At 43.9% G+C, this 21581-nt stretch overlaps 2 protein-coding genes across 6 annotated transcripts; one reads left to right on the top strand and one right to left on the bottom strand.

Moving 5' to 3' along the window:
* Positions 1 to 961: 961 nt before the first annotated feature.
* On the bottom strand, positions 962 to 18854 carry DUS2 (dihydrouridine synthase 2). Of its 5 annotated transcripts, none has more exons than XM_083515052.1 (17): positions 18749 to 18825; positions 17959 to 18021; positions 16909 to 17048; positions 15680 to 15725; positions 14773 to 14864; positions 14421 to 14464; positions 12867 to 12927; positions 12272 to 12319; positions 11179 to 11244; positions 8730 to 8800; positions 8473 to 8559; positions 7410 to 7578; positions 6397 to 6518; positions 5410 to 5553; positions 4506 to 4593; positions 2841 to 2914; positions 962 to 1977 (listed from the first exon to the last, which is right to left on the bottom strand). In XM_083515052.1, exons 3-17 carry the CDS (start codon positions 17032 to 17034, stop codon positions 1749 to 1751), a joined length of 1467 nt encoding a protein of 488 aa, XP_083371178.1. In that variant the 5' UTR covers positions 17035 to 17048; positions 17959 to 18021; positions 18749 to 18825; the 3' UTR covers positions 962 to 1748. The 5 variants fall into 5 exon arrangements, with proteins under 5 accessions (XP_083371178.1, XP_083371179.1, XP_083371177.1 ...); XM_083515053.1 differs by lacking the exon at positions 18749 to 18825 and adding an exon at positions 18369 to 18742; XM_083515051.1 differs by lacking the exon at positions 17959 to 18021 and having other exon boundaries at positions 18749 to 18854.
* Positions 18855 to 19286: 432 nt separating this feature from the next.
* Positions 19287 to 21211, top strand: DDX28 (DEAD-box helicase 28). Its single transcript, XM_083515018.1, has one exon. The coding sequence runs from the start codon at positions 19402 to 19404 to the stop codon at positions 21055 to 21057; it is 1656 nt and encodes a 551-aa protein (XP_083371144.1). The 5' UTR covers positions 19287 to 19401; the 3' UTR covers positions 21058 to 21211.
* The last annotated feature ends 370 nt before the right edge of the window (positions 21212 to 21581 follow it).

Here is a 21581-nt window from a genome sequence, read left to right as displayed (position 1 = left end):
ACAGAAGTAGTTTTGAGTATGGGCTCACCCAGAAAGTGGCCTCCTCTGCTCCTGGTTCAGCATTACCAAGGCGGTAAGGTCAGCACTACAGTTGCACACAGCTGGACCATGAGCTATGGACCACACTGCCCTCTGCTGTTTACATAGAGTACAACCCCCCCTTGCATTTGGTTGACAGAAATCTTTTTTTTCAAGGTACAGAAGAGATAAAAACAGAACAGAAAATATTGAAGGAAGTCTCTCTCAGTTCTAAGTAGCTCCCACAGTTATTGCAACCAAATAAATGAGATATCATCAGAGACAGGAGTGCTGGGGGGCAGGAACCTTCTTTTGGGAATCACCAGTAAGGACCCAGTAAGCACCATGCTTTACTTTCTCCTGTGTAAGCGAATGGATGCCCTTCATTTGTATGGCAGAAATGAAAGCATTACAGAACAAGAGTCTGGCTGCTGGATCAAGCCAATAGCTCATCTAGTCTAGCATCTTATTTTCACAGCAGCCATCAAGCCCGCAAGCATGACTTGGAGTGCAAGAACACTCTCCCTACTTGAATACCAGTTGCTGGGGATCACAATTGCGTTCGAGGACAGCTTTTCGGTGGGACAAAATCGGCCACCCATCCTTGAGACACTCGGTGGCCCAACATTCATTCGCCCTCATGATTTCTCTGCAACATACCGTTTCCCCATTCCCAGCTCCTAACCGTGTCTCAAAACCGCATTCCATTTGTTTTGCCCCACAGAAATTTGTGGGGAAAATCTGGGACTGAATCAGCTCAAGCCTAAGTTTTGTTTTTTGATAATGAAGGAAATGTTGCTAGTATACAAATAGTCTTGACTATTCTAAAAAGGCAAGGAGATCATCTAAATATAATGGGTTCAGATAATTACTTTTGTCCCCCTCATCTCACTTAGGCTCGGAATATAATCAAAACATAAGAAAGCACTTAATGTAAAACCACTTTTAGGAGACAGAGGATCATCTTTTTAATTGATACTTACAGAAGACAGACAAATAACAAGATGTACACTTTTTTTGAACTGGAATTCAGAATTTCATATAGCTTAAAAAGATACATTCTGTAAAAAGGGTTGCCAATGTGTTGCCCTCCACATATATGACCACAACTCCCATCATTCACAACCACTGTCCATGTTGGAAGGGGCTGATGGGAACTGTAGTTCAACAACATCCAAGGTCCACCTTGTTGACTTCTGCTGCTGTAAAAGGTATGGAAAAGATGTACAGCAAAATCCGCTTCCACCCTAGCCACCTTCCCTCCACAGCTACAAATCTGTATTAAGATTCTCACCAGCCTGCAACCAAACATCAGATATTAAATAGGTAATAGATTCAATATATCTGTGACACTGGGGTTACTGCCCTTGAGCTCCTTTGTGTCACTGAGCTCTTCCCAAAGAGAGAACCAGCTGGCTGACTGACTGAAGACTGCTGTGTAGGAAGATCATTTCAAACCGGAAAACTGCAGGACTATTTAAACACACACATTAACTTTCCCCCCATTTACTGGAAAAGAGAATTCAATGCAGAGCCAATCTTCTTTTCTCAGTGAAACTGCAAGCTACAAAGGCATCAAAGGAAGAGCAGAAAGAAGCCAATGATATCATACACATTGCAATTCAAAATCCAGAATTGTCTGTTCCAGCGGACTGCATCCAGAAGAAATAGAGGGCAAGTGGGGCAAGCTGCATAGTTGTAGAATGGCTGTTTTCACGCCATCGCGACACTTAAGAAACACTGGGGTTAGAAGTGCCTGGAAGAAAATGAGTTTTTTTGCAAGCAGCCTCGGCTACAAGGTCATTTCCGTGCTCTCCATTGTTCAAGTGTTCCTGGTCTTGCCTCTTGCGTTTGTTAACCAAATGGTTTGCTTCTTCATTCCATTTCCCTTCTGGGAGGCCAAGGGTTCGTAAACAGGCAATAGCTGCAGCTTGTTCTGCTAACTTCTTTGACTTTTCCCTGTAAGAAAGAACAAAATGTAAGGTAGGAAGAGAACAAATTAGAAACGTACCGGTACATGCTGCCCAACCCCAGCTGTGACACTTGCATGTCCTATTATGAATTCGCAAGGTAGGGCTGGAAGAGACTCCTGATTGACACCCCAGAGAGTTGCTGTCAGTCAGTGTAGGCAACACTGAGCTAGATCAACTGATGGTCTGACTTGATTTACAGCAGGTTCCTACATTCCAATTAACCACAGTCTGCCTGGGTTTGGACAACACAGCAAGCTGTAATTAATCAAAAGCTTCTGAAATCATCACAGCTGTAACAGAGGGGACGGAACAAGCCCAAGGCTTGCTGCAGTTCATTCTGGCAAAGCAAAATGGTAGTTTAGTGTGCTACATCTAAACCAGTCTAATGCATGTGAAGTTCTTTAAACATTTGAAATTGGATTCTTATCCCATTATACATGACTAAGCCATTTCTCACCTTCTCACCCCTTGCCTTTTCCTGTAAGACCTATTACAGTCGTTAAGAGTCGTCAACAGGCTCATCTCAGCTATCTGCCAATCTCCCATTCCCACCACCCTTCTGAGTAATACCCCTCCCCACCTTCTCACTATATAGAAGGATTTGGCAACTTCTGTTTCAGTGTATCTGAAGAAGTGTGCATGCACACGAAAACTCATACCAAGAACTAATTTAGTTGGTCTTTAAGGTGCTACTGGAAGGAATTTTTTCATTTGAAATCGCTATGCCTACACACCAGCATCACTTCTGCATTTACAGGTTATGCAAACTAATGAACAATTATATGTTGTTCCCTCTGACCTTCCAGCTCTCATTTGGGGTTAAAAAACCCACCCTCCAAAAAGACTTACCATAAAGTTGATCTGTACTTTTGTTCTGCTACTGTGACGATAGAACAGAAGAGTCTATCTAGTGGTCTTTCGACCTAAAACAAGGCAAAACATCAAAGGATAATTTCATGTTGTCTTCATAAAATGAAAAAGACACCTGTGAGATGTGAGCTGGCTCTGGCTACAGGGTCATATATCCTCTTGGGAAAGTGGTACGGGCAGCCCTCAGGTGGCAGGTTGATGGAATTGCAACTGTGAAATTGTAAATGGAAGCAACAGCACAGCTCTCTTTGAATACACGTAACTTATTTAATAGGTGTATTGCTGTGGTACTTCAACATAAAACATCAGATCCTGCCCACCAAGCAGCTAGGATATTTTAACCTGATGTTGGGGCAAATGTCACCACCAAGAAGGAAACCTGTGTTTGGCCTGTACCACTTCCCCTTGCAGATTGGAACTCATCCGACTGAATGTTCTCATAGAAATCTAGGTGTCAGGCAGAAGAGTTCTAGCCCAGTCTACTCCCTGACACGATAGTTTTCTATGAACATGGGATTTAAAAAATGAACTAGCTGTCACCTGAAGAGTAAAGTTGCTTAGCCCAGATAATAGGCCCAGCAGAACTAGATCTACAGCCTGTTTCAAAGATGCAGGGTGGATGTATGATCCAGTAAATACAAAAGCAGAAAACAGTTCGTTGGGGTTTTCACAGAGGAACCAGATGAGAAAGTCACTTCTCCCCTTAGAAGGAACAGTTTTATATTTGAAATGTGGAACTATGTGTACTAATACTAAGAAATGAGCAAAAAAAATCAGAAAATACCACCCTTGTAAAAGCTGCCCATCTTTGAAGAAAAAGTGCTCCAGACATGTAAGATAACTTCTGGCAATGCAATTTTTTTGCAAAAAAATAGTGTGGAAGGTTTCACATACCCCTACAATAAATGCCAGAGGGTGGCATCAAAGATGGCTGAAATCATATCTGGCTGGAGGTCTTTGATTCTGGGAAGCTTCTATGTCACAACTTCAAACGCAATTATTGCAACTTCAAATGATAATAACTTGTATGTGCCCAACAGCCACCACAGATAAATCTTAAATCCTGCTCAACATTATCTCTGTAATTATACTTTGAGGTAGCTCACACATTCATCTGAGACTCAATAAGTGTTCAGAAACTAAACACATGTGGCATATTCATTTACAGACAAAACTGCCACATAGAAATAAAACATGAGACCACTTTGTACAAATGCAGCATGGCTTTCAATCACGCTGCATACTACCTGGAAAGCTGATTTATATGTTTGTGTGTGAATCAGCCCATTTTCTTGGTAGCAAATCCCATCAAACTCAATTGGACTTTTTTCTCAGTTCAGTAGTACCTCAAGTTACAAGCGCCTCAGGTTACAAATGCTTCAGGTTACAAACTCCGCTAACCGTTGAAGAGTTACCTCGAGTTGAGAACTTTGCCCCAGGATGAGAAGAGAAACCGTGTGCCGCTGGTGCAGCGGCAGCAAGAGGCCCCATTAGCGAAAGCACACCTCTAGTTAAGAACAGTTTCAGGTTAAGAATGGATGTCTGGAGCGAATTAAGTTCGTAACTAGAGGTACCACTGTAGACATGTATAGGATTACACTGTGTCTTTCAAAAGAGTACTTGTTGCAGAACGCAGAGACTCACAGTTTCATAAACAGGCTGAGGGTGCTTTTCTTTCCTACACCATTCCAAGAGACACATTTTGGGTGTGATCTGTGGGGGATATTCTCGTCTGAGGAAAAAAGCAAAAACATAATTATTAATCATCCCAGGAGAGTAACTGTGTTAAGTCTTTGGATGGCAAAAGGATGACTGAAGCAGGCACAATGCAAAAAAAGGGACCGCAGGAACAAACTCTTCTGGGCAACTGACATGGCTGTGTGGTGCCTGTGCTAAAAATAAAAATTAAGCTCTGCATCCAGGCAATCCAAATTCCGAGCCAATAAAATCCAAATTCTACAACCTGAGTAAATTATGGAAACTGAGTATATGTTCCATGGATTGTATTGAATGTTACATCTACTCAGAGGAGACCCAATGGAATTAATGATCAATGATTAACTTAGTTTCAATCATTTTGTTGGGTCTACTCTGAGTAGACCGTGGTTGCATACCCTCATTTATTTTATTCTGCATAATTAATTCTCACTTTTCCTAGTCATAATCAAAATTAAAGAGTATTGTGGGGGCACCAAAGGAACTTGCCCCTTGCCTGCAATCAATGAAAATTGGCTCCTCTCTGGCTTCTGAAATTTTAGCAAGCATTTCCCATACACTTCCAAGCATATCCGTGTCACCATCAGGGCTTCTTTAAATACAAAAATTGGGACTCTCAGAAAGCTGAACCTTGTGTCCAATGCAGAGAGTGACCATTTTAGGTGCGTCTGATATATGTTCAATTGTGTTGAAACTGGAAGTGACCACAAAACATCACAACTAAAGGCAGGGGAAGAGTGGGGTGTTTGCAGGTTTTTTCAATGGAGAACAGAAGACATTGGGATAGCCCTGTACTGAAAGAAACAGAACAATCAAATCAAATTTTTCTTACTTATCAAATTTAACAGCCATTTTTATGACATCAGAATCTTCACTGTGGTCTTCTTCATCTTGGTTGTTAGCTTCTAAAGATGCTTTTTTGGCTTCCAAAAGAGCGGAAGTTTCTTGGTAAAAACTGCTCATCTCAAAAGCTTCACTAATGAAAAACAAAGCCACAATACATCCAAATTAATACTAGAAATATACCCTCTAATTGCAGAGAAGTTTTAAAGAATGCATCAGGTGTCAAAGCTAGCAGGGACAGTATTACTATTTTCCCATTTCATAACTTCTTAAGAAATGTCTTGGGCAGTCTATGCCACAAAATTTGTTGCACGGCAGTGTATAAAGTGTGTGCATAGGTTTCTTTAGAACTGCAGGATTACATTGGAAACATGGAAAGCTGCTCTGGGGAGATGATTTCCAAAAAGATTTTGTTCCTTTGTCCTGAATGATCATGCTGAAGCTACATTTTTTACATCAGAGCCAAGATCCCTCCTGAACAGCTGCCAAGAAGAAGAGGAAGATGTTTAACCTGACTGCCATTTTGCCCTGCAATCTTCACACCCCACCCTGCTGCAGCAACTATGTGCCTGGAAACCCAGTGACTGGGAAGCAGGTATTGCAGGAGGAAAGCAGTAGACCAAGTTAAGCATCCTCTCCTACCCACCTCTTCACCCCCCTCACTCTGCCACTTGGCAGTGAATGCAATCTGTCACTGAACATGCTGCTCTGACCTCAAAGACTTGTCTGTGATGGCAACTCTCTACTAGATGCAATAAACCATTGACTACTAGGAAGTAGTCCTAAACTACTTTTTAAAATTCAAGATCCTCGTATGGTACTTTAACTGAAATTTTAAAACAGCAACCTTAATAACACACTTCAAATTCATTTACATTTTAAAACTCATCCCCTTCCAGGCCCTCTTTCTCAGGCACAGTACAGTGGTCGCTTTACCAAGGGCTATTTACTTTGGTTCAAAAGGAAATACTCCTACCAGATTTCCTGCATGGATTGTGCTGCATGTAGCTTCTTCCCTTGCGCATTTTCTAATTGCTCCCTTAACATCTGGCACAAGCAGTACTTGGTGTTGGTGTAGTGGTTATCATATCTCACTGCCTGATGAGAGCAATACAAGAAACAACATGGTAGAAGAAAAAGCAGGTTGTAATCAGCTAGTGAACCTACAGCCTGTGAGCCTCCTTCAGCCACTTACTGAATTTCATCCAGCTCGTAGTAAGTGTATCTAAATATAAATCTATTATAGTAGACTGAGAAGGGATGCTTTTGCCTTTATTTACACTTTCACCTTTCTCAAAACTATCCCTCATTTTCCCTTGTGTGAAGTGTCCCCTAACATATTATTAGTATTATTTGTGGATCAATGGCTTTTGGGGTTGGGGGGAGGCCTCCCAATCCTGTTCTAGTCCAGGCCATCCCATCTTGTTTCTTTATATCCCTATGTTGGCTAAAATTGGCTAAAATCCTACTATCTGGAGGGCCTATTTATCTAAAAAAAAAAAAGGGGGCTTAATGAAACTCGTTAAGATGGAAGTGCTGTTGTGGAGTAGCTCTTGAATCTGGAAATTGGGTAGACAGCATGTTCTGGATAGGGCCTGCACTTCCCTTGAAAGAGCAGATTCAAGTTTGGCACTAGAGCTCATATGTTTCAGTGCCATGGAGTATCTTCCCCGCTTTGACTGGTTTGCCAGTTACAATCATTCCTGGATAGAGTGTGGCTACAGTGACTCGTGCTCTGGTAACCTTAAGTTGGATTATTGCAATGCACTCTCTATGGGGCTGCCCTTAGGGTTCAGGTAACAATGATCCTGAAAGATCTTCATTGGCTGCCTATTCATTTCCAGGCTGAATTTAAGGTGCTTCCTGTTCTCACAGTGACCATGGGAATTCCACAAGCAGGACTCTCTCTCTCCTTATTGTTTCCAGCAACTGGTATTCAGAAGCAACTGTGGATGTAGATTTTTTAGAACAGAAATCAAGAAACCGTACATATTTGATATATTCCTGCATGACATCCTTTAAGGGCCATGGACCTTCCTTCCTGAAGACAGAGGGGTTCCACATGGCAGCACGAGCAACCATGACTGAAGATGCTGCTGTTACTTGCTGGAAGACCTTTATGTCAGAATATTCTTTTATGAAGTCATGAGAGCCTCCACTGAAATAAGAACAGCATTACTTCTATCAGTATTAACAAACTCAGTATTAGAATTTAATTTAAAACAACAACAAGTTACAGCAATGTAGTTTAATTCCAATTAACCCCACAAAGCTTAAAATGAATATTTCCCTATGCTACAATCCTTGCAAGCCAAGAATGGCACTGCTCTAATTAGACTCATTTGGTTAACAATGCGCCCCACTATTTTATGAGATCATGCTTATCCAGCAAAGGCCTGGAAGGTACTCAAACCTGGTGCTATTGTTGCAGCCAGAAGGATTAAAGGAAGTTTATCATCAAAGCAGTCAAAACAATTGTGCAAAGCTTCTTATTCATAGCGAGGGTCGAAATAAGAATAAGAATAAGAATAAGAATAATAAGCAGCTCAGGAACACTTTAAAGCAAGCATAAACACTTCAGCCAAAATAAAAGGACTGACATCAGGAACCTGCACAATTGTGGATATGCACCAGCACAGAATGTGGTTTGGGGAATCCTGAGAATTTTGACTTTTAAGCCAACAGACAAATCTGGGACTTGGGTCCACCACTCTGCCCCTGACAGGCACCCAGCTCCAAGGTACTGCTGAAGCTGCAAGTAACCACAGGATAGGATAACATCCTTTGTCAAGCTCACCTAAATGATGCAAAGTCCTTAACATTTGTAATTTCTGGGCATTTTGGAGTTTGAGTGCACACTAAAGCAATATAGTGAACCATTTTTTTTAAAAAAAATGATTTTAGGACTAAGTACACGTTGCTCTGAGTGCTAGTGTGATGTCATTTATCATGAATGAATCTTTCAGTTCCTATCTCTATTTTTTCTCAACATACTGCCCATTGCTAGATAGGGATATCTCACAACAAAAAGTAGCGATCTAGTCCCACTTACTTGGCTATTACTGGTATAGAGACTGCTTCAGAAATGGCTTTGATCACATCACAGTGGACAGGATGCTGAGGCCTCTCTTCTTTCTTCCTTTGCAAGGAAGAGAATGAAAGGAAACAAGCAGATCAAAGATTACTGGCGCAGAGCATTCTTCTTCACAGATGTAATTCCAGCCAGCCAGGCCCTTGCGGCGCAGAAATACATTCAAGAAGGGCTAACCAGAAATTATTTTGCTCCAGAGAGACGGAAAATTAACTCACCTTCCATGAACTGCAACAGCAGCAACACCAGTCCGCTCTATCTTCTTCACTAAACTTATTGTTTCTTCTTTCTGGAAATGGAGAAAAAGTCACAAACCGCCACCCGTTTTGCAAGTTCCCTTCAATGCAGGCAGTACATAACTATATGATGATCTGGGTATATGCCCAATGAGTGATGGGAAATGAGCAGGCCTTGCCTGACGTCTGTACCCTTATGTCATGTTTGGCGAAGAGCCTACACACACAGGCTCAGTGAACAAAACATTACACCCCAACTTTGAGGGGTGAAGACAGGGTCTACATGCAGTGAGCTGTACATTCCTAATGTCAGAGAGGCTAGGCCAGTCCATCCCAGTTCTGCTTCCCCTCTCCATGTACGTTCTATGCCAGCAGGAGCTATGTCTATCTCTGGCTCATTACCAAGCAACGTTAACAGAGCGATCCCATACATATTTACTCAGAAATAAATCTCCCTATGTTTAGGAGGTCTGACTCCCAGGTACCGTATTTTTCGCACCATAGGACACAGTTTTTCCGTCTTAAAAACTAAGGGGAAAAGTCTGTGCATCCTATGGAGTGAATGCAGGGGGGGAGGCAGGCAGGAAAAGCCCCCAAGAGCCACACACAAGCTTTGCGCGGCTCTTGCGGGCTTTTCCCCAGGAGGGAGAAGGGACTGACGTGGTCAGTCAGTCCCTTCTCCCTCCTCTAGAAAAGCCGTGCGCAATCTCTCCAGCCGCGGGGAGGCTGCGCAAGGCTAAAGAGGAAGCTCGGGCAGCGAGCGCGACCCATCCCCTCACTGCCCGGGCTTCCTCCTTAGCCGTGCGCGCCTCTCCAGCCGCAGGAGGCTACGCAAGGCTAAAGAAGCCAACTTTTAAAAAATCTCTCTATCTCTACCTCTTTTTCTTTTTTCATCCTTTCTCCACTCCCTTCTTTTCCTCTGGATCAGTGTTTTTATCTAGATTAACATTTTAGTTTGGGGGGGGGATATTATAAAAAAGGAAACTTTGCAGCTTTTATTTTAGTATACAATAAAAACAGATTAAAGAAAACACAAAAGAAGGAAATAGCATAGAAGAGGAGAAAAGGGAAAGCCATTTACCAGAGGCAGATCTTAACCCTTGCCTCACCTGGGAGCTTCTCTGGGCAGGAATTCCCTCGGCTTAAGTGGGGTGGGGGGAGAGTGGCAGGTAGGGGTGTACCTACCTAGACACTGAAGCCACATGTCTCTCCAATGTAAATTGGGAGTGGGCATTGTGTGAAGTGGCTGTGGATCTCCTGCCGCAGACGTGTAGGACTGTATAGAGTTGGGAGGGCCACCCGAGGGTCATCTAGCCCAGCCCCCTCACAGTGTAGGAATTAGAGCTAAAGAACGCCAGGCAGATGGTCCCCCAACTGCTGCTTAAAAGCCTCCAGTGGTGGAGACCCCCAACACCTTCCAAGGTCATAGAATTACAGGGTTGGAAGGGAACCCCAGGAGTCATCTAGTCCAGCCCCGGTGGACAACGGGCACGATCCATCCCATTGCGCAAGGCTAAAGATGCTGCTTAAGGCTAAAGAGGAAGCCAAGGCAGTGAGCGGGATGGATCGCGCTCGCTGCCTTGTCTTCTTCTTTAGCTGTGCTGGAGAGGTTTAGCTCCTGGCTGGAGAGGTTGAGCAGCTATGGATCCCGCTCGTTGTCTTGGCTTCTTTGCTCTTTGGGGCTGGGGGGGGGGGGACCCAGGCTTCCCCTGCAGCCCCGAGAAGCTCTGGGAGAAGCGGACAGGCTGCACGCAGCCTGTCCCTTGCTCTTTGGGGCTGGGGGGGGGAATAATAGTTTTTCCCTTGATTTCCCCCTCTAAAAACTAGGTGTGTCCTGTGGTCCAGTGCGTCCAATAGAGCGAAAAATACGGTAAATGTGTGCAGAATAGCAGCCTGAACCCCACAAAATGAATGTTCGTGTCTTATTGCTGAGACCAAATTCAACTAGCGACAGCACTGCCCACCCACCCCCACCCCGGATGTTGCTGGACTTCAACTCCCATCAGCCCCTGTCAGCATGAGAAAGGGCTAGGGACAATGCTTAGGGCCATAGGGTCTCTATTTCTGGTCTAGACAGATTGTGCATGGATGCAATATTTGATTTTCCTATTCACAGAAGGGGAAATTTCATAAGAGTTGCTTCTTCCAACTTGGCACTATTCTGCATGATAAAACCATTTGCTTGAGCAATTATTTTCAGCTGGCTTTTGCAACAGATATATTGCCTGCCATCTTAAATTTAAAAGCTAAAGATTTCCATCTTTTTAAGCTTCACTGGTTTGTCATAGGCTGCCTAGACAGGAGTGCTATTTTATTCATTTCTGATAAAACACAACTATTACTGTATTATCATAATTTACTGTGCTTTCTGGTCAAAGCACTGTGCATTTGCCCAAGATCCAATGTTTCAAAAACCACAAGATGTTCTTACTGACGGCAGGATTCTGATTTTGCAGGTCACTGGCTTAGAAATGCCTTTGACAAGAGTAGTCAGAATCTAAAGAGACAAAAAGGACTGTTTCAGAAAAAGGAAAGCAGGACTTCAGTCTTGACATGCCTAGCTAGTACTGCTAAGATTTCCTCACTTGCTCTGCTCCCATCCCTCCCCACTTCACTTCCTTTCTCAGTAAGAAGCATGGAGGAGCAAAAGCACCTTAAAAAGTGAACAACATCTTAAATCTAATTCACTATCTGCTCAGACCGTTTGTTTTGTTTGTTTGTTTGTTTCGTTTTACTTATGAACCAGACTTCACCCGAGGATCACACAGTATAAAAGCACAAAAATACACAACATAATAAACAACATATCTGCAGCTTGAGGTCAAAAGCTGCCTTCCCCAGTCTTGTGTCATTCAGATGTTATGAAATACAGCTCCCATCATTCATAACCATTTGCCATGCTTGCAAGAGACTTGAAGTCCATAACAACTGGAGAGCACCATGCTGGGAAGTTTGACTTAACTAATGCCTAGAACAATTGCTTCATGCTACTCCCAACTGTTCCTTCCGAGCAGATTTCTTTTAAAAAAAAGTTGTGGTATGCTTGCATTTTCATCAGCTTTTGAACAGCGCACACCAGTTACTCCGGCACCCCATTGTTATTTGTTCATTCTCTGAATCTCATTTGTCCTATGCACAGGTGGTTGGAAATGTTCAAGTACCTTGTTTTTGTACTTCCTCCTTTCAAGGACTTCTAATTCTTGACATATTTTAATAGCTTTAAAAAAAATCAGTAACATTCCATATGCTCTGGAAGTCTTTAGAAATCAAGGATTTTAAGCACAAGCTGGTTCTTTGGTCCTGCACTGAACAACGCCCCCAAATCCAAAAACTATAGCTGTTGAGATAGCAAAATAGCACTACAAACCACCCTTTGTCTTAAAACATTCGTGATACAACAGCAGACATTTTAATGCCTTGCCAACCTGTCCAATTCCCAGGACATTTTGCAGTTTATTCTTTGTTGAGTTACAGCATAAAACCAAAAGCAAGACAAAGTAAAAATGAATACAGAAATTACTTACAGATTCTATCTTGTTGGGATCAGACAGGAGTGCTGCTCCCATTCCTCCCTGGGAAAAGGCGTACACAAAGGCATTCATTATCTCAGTACCACAGAACCAACAAGGCATTTATCCAAGAGAATATAAAGCAGTACAGTCACACCCACACATGAAAATTTCAAATCGCCACATATTACGCAGAAAAATCATGTTTGCTCCCATGGATCATTATTACACTTTCTGCAATGCTAACTATTGACAAGTAGTCTGATACAAAGCAATGTACATGTTTCTCAACCCCTGAAATCTTCAATTCAGGAATGAGGGACCTGATGGACTCCAACTCCCATTAGCACTAGCCAACATGGATGATGGGAGTTGTAGTCCAACAATATATGGAGGACCACAAATTTTCCTTTAGTTCAAAGCATCTCAGATAGGCTGGGACTGTTCTCAGCTATGCCTGTACCCCTGGGCTAGAAGAGGCTTCCCTATGTCCTGCAACTACAACAACCTATTTCTTCAAATGGATATTAAGTCGAACTGCATGCATAAACACAAGATGCATTCTTTTTAAAGGAAGAAAAAAAATACAGCTGGACAAGAGTCAACCTACCTTAGTGGAATATTCTTTGGGGCATCCCATATTGACATCAATGCCAGCAACATCATTCTCTCTGAAATGCCAGAGAGAAAAAGAAATTGTGTATGTTAAAACCAAAGGACCCCCAAACATTTATACACTGCCTTTGAACAATGGATCTCCAAGGTGGCTTTCTACAGATTAAAACAGTAAGGTACAAACAATTGCTCATCTCTCAACTGTGGGGTGGCTAACCAAGGCACTGGCAGCTGGTGGGAACACAATGTTAAGAACTGGCGTTTCTGTTGATGCCATTCTTACACTGCCGAGAAGTACTGGGCGGTCACTAGGTGGCAGTGCTTCTCTTCTTCCAGACCAGGTGGAACATTGCTTTCAGCTGGGCTGGAGAACTCAAGAGAGATGCTTAAGGGGCATTATGTGATAAAGCCAATCCCCTCCAAGCCTGCTAAACATGCTTTTGCCTTGCTGGGAGGTGTCCTTGAACAGTGATCATGCATTTTGGTTGCCTGGATGGGGAGCGCATGGGTGGGTGAAGAAATTCTCAACTTTTGCAGTTCAAATTCGCACGATGGGGTGAGCTCCTGTTGCTCTGTCCCAGCTTCTGCCAACCCAGCAGTTCAAAAGCACCAGTGCAAGTAGATAAATAGGTACTGCTGTGGCGGGAAGGTAAATGGTTTTCCGTGCTCCCTGGCACTTGTCACGGTCCTCTGTGCACCAGTAGCGGTTTAGTCATGCTGACCACATGACATGGAAAGCTGCCTGTAGACAAACGCCGGTTCCCTCGGCCTGAAGCGAGATGAGCACCACATCCCATAGTCGCCTTTGACTGGGCTTAACCGTCCAGGGGTCCTTTACCTTTTTACCTTTACTATACACAGGTAAGGTTCCCATCCATTGCTTTGGCCACTTGTGCTTCTGGCCCATCTACTTTTGCCCCTGGGAGGCTGTCCAGAAGGGAATACAGCCCACAGGCTGAAAATGGGTCCTCACCCTTGTCACAAGGTCCCATTTGGGGGTATTAAAATAAAACTTTTAATATAAGGAAGCAACACTTTGCACAATAACCTAAACACACCATTAGGCTGTTACAAACAAGCAGGCTCTTATTAGCTACTGTTTTGCCTGGTATAGGTGTAAATGCTGGCATGCAGAGTATTATCTTTACTCCTGATGCACAAAAATGGATGAAGTGAGAGAGTAACAAGCAAGATACAGTGGTACCTCGGGTTAAGTACTTAATTCGTTCCGGAGGTCCGTTTTTAACCTGAAACTGTTCTTAACCTGAAGCACCACTTTAGCTAATGGGGCCTCCTGCTGCCGCCGCACTGCCAGAGCCCGATTTCTGTTCTCATCCTGAAGCAAAGTTCTTAACCTGAAGCACTATTTCTGGGTTAGCGGAGTCTGTAACCTGAAGCGTATGTAATCTGAGGTACCACTGTAGTAATTTTTGTCAATTTATTTGCAAGGCTGGGTGAATTGGTACAGATCATGCCAAGCCATTTTTCAGCAGGCCCTCAAAGGATGAAAAAGGTTTTTATAAAAAGGTACAATTTGACAGATACTTACACAAGTTTGGCTACAGCCAAGGCTCTCTCAGCATCTGCTGTCCCCTGAACAGTACAGCAGCAAAGACAAAAAGACATAGACAAAAATGGTTTTACCTTTTTGTGAACCACTTTGAGGGTTTTTTACAATCAAGCAGTGTTGCCATTTTATGAAATAAATGAATAAAATAATTAATACATGGCAGACAAGAATTACCCATGATTTCATCCAAACCTTACAAAACGATGTACTCTCCTACACCCATGAAATCACAGGAGATCTCATTGGAACTGTCCTTAGCAGTACATTAAAAAATGTAAATACCACAGATCATATTTGGTTAGCAGGATGTTGAGGGCTAGTTACTTCCTACCATTTGAAAGACAACATGGTCCTTTTCCCTTTCACAGGTCCTGAACACAACTCTTTCATTGGGAGCAATGAAGTCCACTGTTCCAAGCACCTCTGCAGGACAGAAAAGGGAAACAGAACAGCATAAAGATAAATAGAATGCACCCATCTTTTCACTCAAAGTGTTTCAGTTCTAAGCTCTTAAAAGAGAAAGTAAAACAAAATTGCTGCCAGATTTTTTTGTAAAAAAGCATGCATTATAAAGATGATTAGCAGGCTTTCCATTTTCCCAATTAAATTTATTGGGTGTATCATTGTTGGATTAGTGTTAAACTCTTCCAAAGGAAGCAGGTCCATTACAATACACTTCAAACTCAAAATATCAAATATTTATATGCTGCTTTTCGGTGCAGAGTGCCCCTATCTCTAATAACAATCCTGAACAGGTTGAAGTCCCAGCAACTTATAACTGAATCTTCAGCAATTGGAAGAGACATAGCATACTTATATTTATTTTATTTCAAGATTTATTTAGTTCATAGTTGAAGAAGTTCGCAATTATCTACACAACCATTTGGTCAGAAGGACTTCATTCTGGGGCTGTGCTAGAATGCATTCCATTAGCCAATATTACGGGGAATATTTAGCAGTCTGTGAAGATTTTCTACTAAATTAAATACAAGCAGTAGACAACAAACTATTCTACCAGTGCTCTGAGAAACACTGATTTATGGGATGCTTCAGTTAAACTAGGTACAGGGAACCACTGACCCTCCAGATGTTGTTGAACTATAATTCCCATCAGCCTCAGGAAGTATATATAATGGCGTGGGATGATGGAGAGCCCAAGAGAAGAAAACTGGAAAACCCCACCTATAACCTCACCTTATTTGTCCCTCAAGTGACTGAATATATAAGCAGATACTTACCATTTACAACTCTCTTACACTGCAGCATCTTTATGTCAATCAGCTCCTTCAAGAAAAAAGGCAAAAGTTATAAAAATGCATCAAACAAAGGGAAAAGTGGATTCATATACACGAAGGCACCCCAACTTAATCATGATTTAAACCGACTCAGGTTCCTATTACCAGAATCCAAAAATAACTTTCAGCAGTGGACTTTAGCTGGACTAAGCAGCTTCAAGACATTTATGTTAAGGAAAATCTGTGTATTTGCTCACTTCTCCTGGCTTGGACACTGTGACCTTGGAAGAAGAATGCTTCTGAGGAGGGCTATACAGCCAGAACCACCACTGATACACCGAGTCCCTCCATGAGGAGTTTCCCATCAAGTCAGCAGCCTGAAGGGAGAACTATGTCACAGGAGCTGCCCCATCCTCCTGCCTGGACATGGTCACCAACTCTGCTCCTAGAAGTGATTGGGGGTGGGGACTGCTTCTAGGGAAGGACTGCTGTTTTTAAAGAGCAAGTCAGCCAGAACTGCCACTGAAATCAGCAAGAGTTTTCTAGACTGCTAAAATCGGCATAGCAGAACTATATAACTGTGTTATAAGAATTGTAACACATTTAAGAAGTTCTGCTTGACTTTGCTTCTCCCTCTTCCTGCCCATTCCTTTTTCCTCGTGTGTCATGGGGTTTAGATTGCAGGTCTGAGGGAAGAATCTATCTTAGTACTCATTTTTGTAAGAGGGCCTTTTTGGCTAAAAGGCAAAGTATAAGTGCCTTAGATTTTTAAAAGACATGTAAACCCTGGTTACCATTTAACACTGTTAAGTTCTGAGTTGAAGTTTCCTTTTGCTGCTTAAGCCAGGAGTAGGGCATTTGCTCCAGAGGCTACATTTATGCACCATGCTAAACCATGGTTTAATGCTACATGCATGAGAAGGAAGGAGCCACTGCAAGCCTTGGGCTCATGCATTCTTCCTACTTTCCTGCATTGCGGAGAGGAGTTTGGCAGAGTTTCACATCATTTTCCACAAAACACTGTAGCTTTGAGGAAAGTCTTGCGGCCCCTGGTGTGACACAGCCAGACAAAAGAAAGAGCAAAACTCCAAGTTTTGAGCAACATCCACCAACACACCGCTTGTTTGCAGTTAACCATAACGAAACAAAATTAACACAAGATGCAAGCCAAGCCACTGGGAACGTGAGCAAAATAGAAATATTCTCTTGCCTCACTGACTCAGCCACCCTACCTCACAGTATACAATATCAGCACCATAATCCAAAGCTAGAAGTCGTGTTGGTAGGGTCCCAACCCTGACCATAGGTGCCAATATGGCCTTATTTCTGAAAGAGAGCGATGTTGTGTACACCGTCATGTTTCTTGGATTGTCTGAAATGAAAACATTTTGGGGGGAAATTGCATTATTGTTAAACAATGACAAAGACAAACTACAATAGTATGTATATCTTACTTCAGTCATGAAGCAGTTCACAGTGGGAACTTATGAGCTGGAAGCTTCATTTTCTTCCTAGTTCTCAGTCAGGCCCCAACCCAAGCAAGTATTTCCAAAGCACTTCCCCCTTCTTGCAAGTAGCCTCATGGGCAGCTAGGCAAGCACTTTGAAATTACTGCCCCTGTGGGAGACTGGGATGTGTGATAATTTTTTCCCTTTCACTTGGTCACTCTGTAAGACATAGCACCTGAGCTTGTTGTACTCCCTAATCCTTTCTCCTTTTTTGTCATGTCTCTTGGGGAACCTGCAGACAAGGGCTGTTCACTGATTTAGATTTATTTGTAAGCCACTCTGAGGGCCAAAGAGTGGGACAAAAACCCTTCCGAATTATTTCTCTTCATTCTGCACTAGTCAAGCACATCTAGAATACAATGTTATTTAAGGAAACAGACAAATTGGTAAAGGATGATCAGAGGCAAGAAAAATAAGAAGGAACTAAAAAGTAAGTGCAGTCCAACAATGGAACTAATCAATTTGGGATAGCTTTTCAACCTTGCTGCAGGCCTTCAAGTAGAGGGTAGAAAGCAATCTGTTGGGGATACTGAAGATCTCTTGTTTGACTGTATTGATTACAAGGCCCTCTCCAAACTTTAAGAATCAATGAAACTCCTGCTGCATCTTTTAACTAAGTGTGTTGGTTGAGTGGTTCCCAAGCTTCTTTCCCCACAGGCCACTTGAAACTGCAGAGTGTCTTGGCAAACCACTTAATGATTTTTCTGTCTGTTGTAGCAATTGCAATATGCTGTAGTAGGTGCTACATGTTTTTTAGTAAATAATAAAACATACTGTTGCTTCTGCTGTTCTTCACAAACAGTTCCTAGATAACAATTTGGGAGCTCCTGTGTTAGTCTGCTGAAGCAAAGAGAGAAAAGGCTTGTATCTGACTAGGTCATACTCAAAAGCAGACCCACTGAAACCAATTGAGTTAAATAAGTCTTGACTAACTGAACAGCACTGATTTCAATGGGTCTGCTCTGACCATGAGTTCAGTGCCAGATGTAGGGCGGTGCGGGCAGTTTCCCCACACAGGGCATTGAGCCAAGGGAGCACAAAATGGAGAAGATCCATAAATGAGAGGATTTGAGGGCGCCACATTATGAAAAATTATCAACCCTGATTTGTTAGATACAACCCAGATTTGCAGCACCTTAATGATTAAACAAATTAATTATGGCATATTAAGCAGCCTAAGCAACCTCCAGATGTTGGTGGTCTCCAATAATAGGGTCATTTGATGAACCAAGGAGAGGAAAAGACCAAGACAGTAATGGGGGGGGGACCCTTGAAAAGTTGTGGGACTCCAGTTCCCATCAGCCCCTGCCAGCACAGCCGGCGGTTCAACATCTGGAAAACATCAGGTTTAGGAAGGCCGACTTATTATGGACTTATTTTTATCGCCTTTAATGTTCTGCTGCTTTCTTCTCCAAGCACGGCTAAATGAGAGCCCAGCCCAAAGTTAGGGAAGGGGGTTTTAGGGGAGGGGATGGGGGCCTCCTCTATCCCTTTAAGGAGCTTCAGAAGGAGAGGGGCAGAGGGGCGGCCTAGAGGAGGCAAATGCCATTCCCAACGAACTCACCACGCGCCGGACTCAGCCCCACCTCCTTCCTCGAGGAGTCAGCTACCACGCACGCGCGCCCATTCCTTCTCCACCCCCTCGCAGTACGTCATCCGCACAAGTCTCCCCTTTCCCATAGATATAGAAATGGAGAAAAATGCAACTTCGATTTCCGAGTTCTACTTTGGAAAACAAAATGAAAAAAGGAAAAGAAACATTTTTGTTCTTCCCTCGGAAATTGAGAAATGTCCATAGAAAACAACAGAGACTGGACCGTTACAATTTTGGGCATCAGCCCTGAAATATTTAGGTACGGTATGATGAAGTGCTAGATACGGTATAATATCTATGGAGATACCACAGCAATACAGCGACACCACTCTACGTGCATAAATAGTCCATAAACAGAACTTTTTTTGTGTGACTGCAATATCTTGTTATATTTCTGTGAGACCATCCCGGCTGGAAACTTCATGCCGGAAGTATCACTCTAATTGTTTCTCTATGGCGTACCATTCTCTGAACGCGGCACAGCGCACGCGGTTTACGCCATCAGTCGACGACCGCATGCGGTAAGGCCGATCGTCGAATAGAAACAAGAGCGGGTTTGAGACGTCATTAGAACGCGACTCTTACCGAAACTTTCCTATTCTGCTTTGCGGAGGCTCAGTCTCATGGCTCTCGCCGCGTGCGGGGCCTCTCGGGGCGCCCCGACCCGCTTTTCCCCGTGGCTGCGGCTGGCTCTCCACCGATGGGCCCTCCGCCCGAGCTCCGGCGGGCCGCCGCTCGCACCGGAGTCGGAGAAGGAGAAGGTGGTGCGGATCCCGCGCGCTTGGCAACTGCGGCTGGAGCGGGGCTCCTTCAGGCGCAGAGGAAGAGGCGCCCCCGCAGCTGACATTCCTCGGACCGGGAAGCTTTTGCTGCGGAGCCGGCGGCCGGAACTCAGTCAAGCCGCTCGCCACACGGTGGGGCGCTGGGAACAGCCGCCCTTGGTCTCGGCTGGCTGGAAGCATCGCTTGTCTCGGGGGGACTATTTCCAGCTGCAGCGAATGCGACAGGAGGCGCCTCAGGAGCGAAACCCTGATGCTGCTCCCTCCTCTTTCCAAGCTCTGGGAGTGCAGCCACAGCTGGCCTCCATCTTAGAGGATGTTCTCAGCATCTCTAAGCCCACTGCTGTGCAGATACGTGCCATCCCTCCCCTTCTGACGGGGTGTAATGCGCTGTGTGCTGCAGAGACTGGCAGCGGGAAAACCCTGGCCTACCTACTGCCTCTTATCCAGCGGCTCTTGCAATCCCCGGCCCTCACATATGGGGCCGCTGCTATCCCTGCCCCCCGCTCCTTGGTGGTGTTGCCATCCCGGGAGCTTGCCGGACAGGTGCGACGCATTGCCTCTTACCTGTGCACTCCACTGGACTTGCAGGTGACAGATATAGGTGGTGGCCGGGGCAAACACTCTGTCCAGCAGAAGCTCCGGGCTGGTCCTGCTGATCTCTTGGTGGCCACACCAGGTGCACTGTATAAGGCTTTGCAGAGAAAGGGATTGTCCCTGGAAAAGCTGTGCTGCCTAGTGTTGGATGAAGTGGACACCTTGCTGGATCCCACATTTGTAGACCTTGTGGAAGATGTGCTTCGGCATGCCTTCTTTGCCACTAGCCCTGAGGAACTTGGTGATGTTTGGAATCCTAAAGCTCAGTTAGTGGCTGTAGGAGCCACCCTTCCAAAGGGGTTGGGTGACCTGCTGAGTAAAGTCACTGATCTGAGCAGCTTCAATGTCCTAACCAGCTTTAGTCTGCATCGTCTTCAACCTCATGTTGAGCAAAAGTTTGTGCGTCTGAAAGGAGCTGACAAGGTGGTGGAGCTGTTGCAGCTTATGAAAGACCGGGGGCCCTCATCTGGAGCTGTTTTGATTTTCTGCAACAAGGCCAGCACTGTCAACTGGCTTGGTTACATTTTGGATGATCATAAAATTAAACACCTACGCCTGCAAGGACAGATGCCAGCACTTGAGAGAGCTGGCATCTTTGACACCTTCCAGAAAGGCCAATTCGACATCTTAGTATGCACTGATATTGCTTCCCGGGGTCTGGACACCACCCATGTAGAGCTAGTTGTGAACTATGACTTCCCAGCAACACTGCACGATTATCTGCATCGTGTTGGGCGTATTGGTCGCACAGGCAGTAAGTTCCCTGGGACTGCAGTTAGCTTTGTAACCCACAGGTGGGATGTGGACCTTGTCCGGAAAATAGAAACTGCAGCTCGTAAAAGGACTCCATTGCCAGGAATGGAACCTGTTGTTAAAGCTTTGTCTAAAAAGAAAAAGTCCTGAGTCTCACTAAAGGATTCTAGTTTAAAGTGATGTTTGAATAGGTACTTGACTGTGTAAGTGCAATCAAACATTCTGTGTACTTAGGTTGAGAACCTGTGCAAAAGAGCAGCCCAACCAAATAACTATGTGTACTCATTAAAGGCACAAGCATAAATTACTGTTGGAATGGAATTATCTGACTTCTCAGTTTCATGTAGGCTCATGCTTGTGTGTTAGGTGAGCACATCCATCAGATAAAGGGGAGGGAGGAACTATTCTGTGTGATCCCCTTACTGTTTTCGCCTATAGAGGTCAGATTCAACTTCAAAGAAAGAATGACAACCTATACCTGAAGCACCCTTTGTTTCTTGTTCTTACCTAAGCAACCAGAGCAGTTAGAGAATTTGGGGCAGAACTTTTCAATGGGCTCTTCTTATCCCTCTGCCATTTGCACATTTTTCTTGATGCATGAACTGTTGGTCAGTGGTGAAATACATGCTTTGCATGCCAAAGGTTCCCGGTTCAATTCCAGCCATCATGAGGTA

Source organism: Podarcis liolepis, assembly GCF_965112155.1.
Source record: "Podarcis liolepis genome assembly, chromosome: 7".
Classification (NCBI taxonomy): Eukaryota; Metazoa; Chordata; class Lepidosauria; order Squamata; family Lacertidae; genus Podarcis; species Podarcis liolepis.
Note: the sequence above shows the minus strand (reverse complement) of the source record. Positions and strands in the feature narration are given on the sequence as shown.